Source organism: Octopus bimaculoides, chromosome 12 (genome assembly GCF_001194135.2).
Source record: "Octopus bimaculoides isolate UCB-OBI-ISO-001 chromosome 12, ASM119413v2, whole genome shotgun sequence".
Taxonomy (NCBI): domain Eukaryota; kingdom Metazoa; phylum Mollusca; class Cephalopoda; order Octopoda; family Octopodidae; genus Octopus; species Octopus bimaculoides.
The window spans coordinates 49,574,520-49,582,113 of NC_068992.1; the positions used below are offsets into that span (position 1 = coordinate 49,574,520).

The following is a 7,594-nucleotide window of genomic DNA, read 5'->3' on the forward strand; positions in this document are numbered from 1 at the left end:
TATATAGGAAAAGGTTGACACTAATTTCGCAGTGAATTTTGGAAGAGGAGCCTTGCAAGTCTACCAGATAGATGGAAGAGCATTGTAGAAAATGAAGGAGAGTATATTTTAGATTAAATAAGATCTTTGTTAATCTTAATTTTGAAAATTAAAAGAAGAATAAAAAAAACCGCATTATTTATGGGATGACCCAATATATCCTGGTGAGCGTTGTTTAAACAAATTATGTTTAGTTTATAATTTTAAAAAAATATTATTTCAGTTCGGAGAAAGGTAGAACAATATTTAGTATTCGCTGCACTGTGCTACGCAAAATTACCAAGGATCAAGTGAGAAGAAACATATATAAAATTTTAAAAACATCACAGACATTACATAACTTTGGAATTCAGAAAAATAACACGGAATTGATAGGTGAAAGTAAGTAGTGTGTTTCTCATTATTTTTATAGCCATCCTCCTCGTCATTATTATCATCATTATCAGTAGAAGATGATACCATCGAAGCCAGACTCCCCCACACACACACACGTACACATACACATACACATACATTTGTTTACCTTTCAAAGCGAAGATAATTTCATTAAATCAGCAATTTATTTCGTACTTTTATTCGTTAAAATTCATATTAGTCACTCTCAGCTGCTTTTCTCTGCACATTTTCATTTTAATTGTGAAAATTACTCTATGCTGTGAATGGTTTTCTATTCATCCTGTATCTGTGAGTGGTTAGAGTCAAGTGAGGATAAAGCTGTGCCTGCCGGTGACGACCATTGGGTAGCAATACATGTATTCAGCTGCCCCGTTGTCTCCAGAAAAGCAATGGACTGTCTTCTTGTTAATGATATGTTAATTCATGAGGATTCTTAATTTTCGTTTATCTTTTAGTCTGGAAGCAAAGTCGTACCTTTGACCCTTCTACAAGGCCTTCGAGTTTGGTGTGAATGGATTGTCACACTTGACGACTAGTTCAAATTGTCACACTTGACGACTAGTTCAAATTCTTGACACAGTCTGTATACTCTTCCACTAATGACACCCAATCTGTTAAGTGATGATGTTTAGCGGACGACAAATTATTTCTGCCAACTAAGGAAGCCAAAATAGAGCTTGAACCCAGAAATTAAAGTACCGGAAGAAGTAACTCACGAATCAAGTTCCGCTAGTCTACCGCCCTGGATTGGGAAATTGTTTTATAATCTTTGAAAAGATGGAAAATGAAGTTGTGCTCAGCAGTGTTTGATTTCAGAGCTCAAAGAGTCGTATAAAGTACCACGTTGCTGTAACAAATATTCGGACACTGCTTGAGTTATCTTTCATTTTCATTTGGAGTCAGTAGCAAGAGCCCTTGGATTTTTATTTACCTTTTTCTTGAATCGAAGATGAATTCAATAAAATAAAAAAAGGATTGAGAGACACGGGGTTAGGGTTAGGGTTAGGGTTAGGGTTTTTTTTTCTTTTTTTGTAATTTGTAATATTATATTGCATGCGAATTTGTCGATAATTTTCTATAATATTTAGAATTGTATTTGTTGCAGAACGCTGATGAAGTGCAGTGAAATATTGCGTATTGGGTCACTATATGTTTATGTGTGTAGTGTCGTCAGTTTCTATTCTTGTGTGACTTTAGGTGATTTAAGTTCTGTTTCTACCATGTTGACGCCCATACAAAGCCTTTGTTTTTGGCCTTTCGAGTTCTCCTGGGCTTCAGGTGAAGAGGTGGACTCTAGCGGAAAAGCATGCTGACGTTTGTATCGGGTATGGCAATGCGAACAGCACCGTATGTCGTATAGAAATAAGGTCCTTACTAATTTTTTTCTTCTGGAGATATTGACTAAGTCTTTTTATTCTCAGTTACATTCTCAAACGAGATGAGATTACAATTTGTAAAAATTAAAACATTTCTAATCCAGAAAATTAAACACATCTCATCCTTTTTTTCATTCACTACCCGTAAACCGCTGCCATACATTTCTTTTTTGTGCTTATGTCAATAAGGAAGGAAATATTTCTTTTTTGAAATATCTTGGAAGGAAAATAAAATTTCTTTAAGAGTGAACTGTTTTCGATTGAATTCTTCAATAGTTTGATGAAAATATCCATTCTTTTTACATAATCAGATTATGTGATGCTGAGAGTATTTGACTCCATTTACGCTATTAATATATCACATCTCATTGTCCTCAAATCAGCCAGCATATGCAAACTATTCTGTGACAATTACGGTTGTTACTACTACCACTACTACTACTACTACTACTACTACTACTACTACTACTACTACTACTACTACTACTACTACTACTACTACTACTACAAGCAATTGTAGCAGTAGTAGTAGGTTAAAATTCAAATATATGCCCACATTTATCACTATCCATTACTTCCTAGTATATAAACCACAAAACCACAGCAATGACTTTTTCTGAAATATATCTCGTATCCACGTTTCGTTGTTTTTCAGTGCATTGTAATGAGAACACAACATCAACTAACAATCATACTTTCTTTTGGCCAATGACAAAAGTAGGAACTACTGCGGAGATTACATGTGGTACAAATGTAGCAACAAGGCTCTGGTTCGTTTGTGTTGTTTTATTTCTTTTCAGAGTTTGAAGTTTTCTGTGTCCGCTTTTTTATGAGAAAATGTTGCATGGTTATAGTAAATAAAACACCGAGTGAGATTTAAAATCATAGACTTGATGTCTATTAGTTCAGATTACTTCACACTACTACTTTTTACACAGAATATGACCTAGTTTTGCCGTGCTCTACCAAGGTTTTCCTTGTTGTAGAGCAATAAGTATTGTTAGTATATGATGATCAGTGAAGAAATAGATCGTTCTATGACTTGTCTCATTATAGATGAACTAACACAGGGACTCGTCTTTCATTTTCATCATATGATTTTATACGTGCTAAAGGTCTAAGCTATTCGTTTGTGAGACTAAGTTGCAAGTCGAAAGGTGGAATCAGGCAATTCTGTGCATGTATAGGAAAATATACGAAGATCTGATGAGGCTACTGATTATGAGGACGATGGTGACGCCCCACTTCAACTAACTGCCTAGTCCCTTAATACTTCACCAACTATACCAATTTTCTCATACCTTGTATTAAATAATCATAACAACAAATTATAATTAACAAAGGCACATGTAATAGTATTCTTTAGATTTAAACTTTACTTTAAAAATATTTAATATTGAATTTCAGGCTAATGAGGTGGTATAAATAATAGATTGCAGGCAAAATACATTATTGTATTTATCTTTCTCCTACTAGATTATGACTTCAAATCTAGACCATGCTGATGTTTTTTCTTGCATTTCTTTTTAACTGATGAAAGAAAATGAATAAACACGACTGATAATATTTTTCGTTTCTTTTTCAGTTCTTCCACAACGGCAGTACTTCTGGAAATGCCAACAAGCCAAACTATGACATCACCACAGTGTTCGCCATTTACTGGTATCTGGGAAGAACCAGACATATCTCGGTGTTACAATACAGAATGGATCACTCGACAACTAAAGGACATTAAAAGCCAAGACATTGATAAACGTAAGAAGCAATTGTGTTTCGAAATATTCCTACACTAGGAGTAGTAGTTGTAATAGTAATAGGAGAAGCGGTGTAGTATCACTAGCAGTAGTTTCATACCACACCAGTTCCAATACAGCATGCCTGTGGTCAAAGGTGCTCCACCTATGACCTTCCCATTTTTCCTAGCAGTGTATAAGCAACACAGTGTGTGTCCCTTTTGTAATATAGCAGGGTGTAATTTGAGTGGAAATTTGGCTGCTAATTCTTGTAGGGCAACTGACCACAAAGGCTTTTAGCAAACAAATTGATAGGTGTTAGTTGTTTTGAGATAAGATGGGTGATATAGAGTATATGGCGTAGTGGTTAAGAGCTCGGTATACTAACCCCAAGATTCCGAGTTCGATTCCAGGCAGGGACCTGAATAATAATAATAATAATATCGAAAAATACCTTAGGAATGAGAACCCAGGTTCGAAATTTCCGCAAGACACCTGATGAAGGCTGGAGAGTATATCAGCTGAAACGTTGTGTTAACAAATTTCCGTTGTTATATTTATATATATTCTATTTTTACGAAAGTGTCTTATTTAATTCCATTCATCTACTTCACTATCTCTCCATTCTGCTTTCTTCTCACTCTGTCTCATTGCAATCACCTTCCACAATTTGGGATTTTATCAAAGAATCTTATTAGTCAGTTCTCCGATGAAGTCATTACTCAATCTGAAATGTTATGATCTTAGCTGAAAGATTTCTTACTTGGAAAACTTTAAGTCCCGGTTTCAGATTCAAAGTAGAGACTTCCTGTGTATGCGTTCACTATATTGCTAAATTTTCTGTGGCTTGTATTTTTTAGTAAAAATATTTCTCTCTTTGTCCGTATTTCATATGTGTACTTTTTAACACCAAAGATAAAGTGGAACGACTAACAATTTGGGGGATTTTAATTGTTCCTCAAAAGTCTAACTATTCTCTTTGAACTATGGATTTGTCTGATATTAGGATCGCGTATTTTTTGCTTATGAATAATTAGTCTAGTTCTCAAGTTTCATTTGTATTAGTAATTTTACTCCCACTCATTACACTAAGCAACAAAATACACTAAACAACAAATACACTAAACAACAAAATAACTTTTTTGACAAACATGTAATATGATTTCTTCTAGTAAAGACATGTCCTAGTTTGAATTTATAGGATGTATCTTCTTTAAATATGATGCATTTCTGCAGTTGGTGCAACCACAATTTTTTACTATTGGCAGCACTGGATTAACCATTAAGCAAAATAAGCACGTGCTTGGAGTATCAAGGGAGGTGAGGAGGGGGCAGAAACGTTAGCGCGCCAGGCGAATTGCTTAGCGGTATTTCGTCTGCCGTTACGTTCTGAGTTCAAATTCCGCCGAGGTCGACTTTGCCTTTCATCCTTTCGGGGGTGATAAATTAAGTACCAGTTACGAACTGGGGTCGATGCAATCGACTTAATCCCTATGTCTGTCTTTGTTTGTCCCCTCTGTGTTTGGCCCCTTGTGGACAATAAAGAAATAAGAAATGGTAAATGCTTTACGGCACAAAAGAATTCAATTACAGCTCGCTAAAACATTTGAAGTGATTTATATGACGGATGTAATTTTGAAGTGTTCCTCACGTCATAGTGAGGATCTCATCAAAGAATAGGAGAAAACTTTTCAAATATAAATAAAGTGAAAGTATATAGAAATAAGACTTATTTTTCATCTTACGGTTTGTTTTGTTTTACTTTAAAAACTAAAAATTCATTTTATTATTTATTATTGTGTATATTTTTAATTCATTACATATGTGGGAAATTTTGTCTGTGGGTGTGTTTTAGGAGTTGTTAGCTAACTCCTCCTGCATCGTTTTATCGATTTTGATGAAACTTGGCACGTGAGTAGAACTCATGTTTGGAAACCTCGTGGCATACTCAGATTGTTGAAAAAAATCGATAATAGGGCACCTGGAAGGGATCCTTATATATATATCTAATATATTTTATTTTAAAAACCAAGGGAAATAATCCATTCGCCCCTGGAAGGGATCCTTATATATAGTCAAGGAAATAACCCATTCATATTCCTAAACTATTTGGTAAAAATGAAATTGAGTATGCTTATTTCTTAGTATTTGAACTGTTAGAATTATTTTCGCAATTTATCCAGTACAATCCTTAAGCAAGTAAATAGTATACATACCTTATTACTATTTTCTCCTATATTCTATATACGCTGGGAACGCATTAAAACCCTTTTCGGGGCTATTTTATTTGAATTCTTACTATCGGGTAACTAATTTCATGTTATTACATAACTGACTTCACAATTTGGGTATTCATAACTTATTGTAAGACAGTTCGGTATACTCTGTAAATGCACAAAAACCGTTTTAAGGGCTACATACTTTGTATTGTTGTTAATGGATTAGCGAAACAATTATGAGAACGGAACCAATGATTTTCAAAGTACAAATTGTTTTTGTGACATGCAAAATTTCGATGGCACTTCTTGACATGTTGGAAGAGGCTTACCATTAATTTGTTCACTGGATTGCACCTCTGCATCCCCCGATGTTCCCACATTTTCATGACATGATGCAGTACTGAAGAAATCCGAAAGCTCCCTCTCTTTTGCTTCTCATGAATTTGACATATATATATATATATATATATATACAGATGAAAATGAAGGGGAAATGTCGAAAAGAACAAGCAGATGAGCAATTTCATATTTGAAAAGCTAGGTTTGTCGTAATTATTTTTGATTAATTCATTTAAACTTATTTGTTCAACATCGTTTTCAGACAAAAAAATTGAATATTTTTTTCATTTAACAACTTTAAAATTCATCACAGTTTGAAAAAGACTAAAAGCAGTATGATATGCATTTGTATATTTCTGATTTGAATTAAATAAGTAACGTATAGTATGTGTAATAATGTGAAGTATATTTTGTATGCTAAAATGTTTAATTTCTGAGAGATATCAAAGAGAACAAACATAAGCAATAAAAATACAAATTGCAAGTATTTCAAAATGTGAGACACTACATGACAAAAAATAACAAAAAAAAAAAGAAAGAAAATAGTGGTGCTTATGTTCCAAAGGTACGATGAGAGGGCTCGGGAGAATGATAGAAAGACTGGATAGAAGGGAATAAAGACGAAAGAAAAGAAAAGATAGAATGAAAAGTGAAAAGATATGACAAAACTAGGGTCTGAAGTGAATGCTTGGTAGGAGCTGAAAGCAACACATCTCACCTAGGCACTGATCAAGCAGAAAAAAAAAAGATGGATGATAAAAAACTTGGATAGTCATGTGGTACCAAAAAGTGAAGGAAGCGAGACCAACCAACAGAGAGGAATAGAGAAGGCTGGGAAAGAGCAAGTAGGTAGAAAGAGAGAGTGTGGAGAAAGAATAGAATAAAGAAAGACAACAGGTAATTGACATAGGTGGACAGATAAAGAAATGGAAAGTAGTAATGGAAAGTTGCTATTATGTTAAACTGTCGTATGTCCAAAATTGGTCAAATACATTTTTTTTCAATATTTAATTTAGCTTGCAATAGCCGGTTCTTTTGGTCAAACTATCGCATCCCCAGCTAATTCAGATGTCAAGATATGAAAATTGTCAAAGTGTAGTACAATGGTGTAGCATTTTTCAAAAGTGTAGTAAGTCCCACATACAACGGCTTTGCAAAAATATTTCTAACTGAAAATATCATACATGCATGCAGTTACGATTTTATGCACCCAACAAAGTATTATTGTTTGAAACTGTTGCTAATGTAAAAAGAAGTGGAATGGTGAAACTATTTTTTCGTTTTCTGAAAAAGCAACGTTTTGGACTTACGACACTTTTGCATAATAGCAACACGATATATACATATATATGTGTGTGTGTGTGTGTGTGTGTGTGTGTGTGTGTGTGTGTGTGTGTTACATGGAAAAATGATAGCAAGAGAAACAATATTCTTAAGATAATAAATCTGGAAAAGTACCTGGCAAGTTATTACACTTGGAAAAGTTAAGGAC

The 7,594-nt window shown here is 34.1% G+C and overlaps 1 protein-coding gene across 1 annotated transcript in view; it reads left to right on the forward strand.

The window, feature by feature from the left end:
* LOC128249170 (uncharacterized) overlaps positions 1-4,683 on the forward strand; it is a 9,513-nt gene extending 4,830 nt beyond the window's left edge. The window contains exons 3-5 of the mRNA XM_052972026.1: positions 263-420; positions 2,467-2,581; positions 3,397-4,683. Coding sequence (XP_052827986.1) covers positions 263-420; positions 2,467-2,581; positions 3,397-3,604 — 481 coding nt within the window. The 3' untranslated portion in view covers positions 3,605-4,683. The remainder of the gene's footprint in view (positions 1-262; positions 421-2,466; positions 2,582-3,396) is intronic.
* The last annotated feature ends 2,911 nt before the right edge of the window (positions 4,684-7,594 follow it).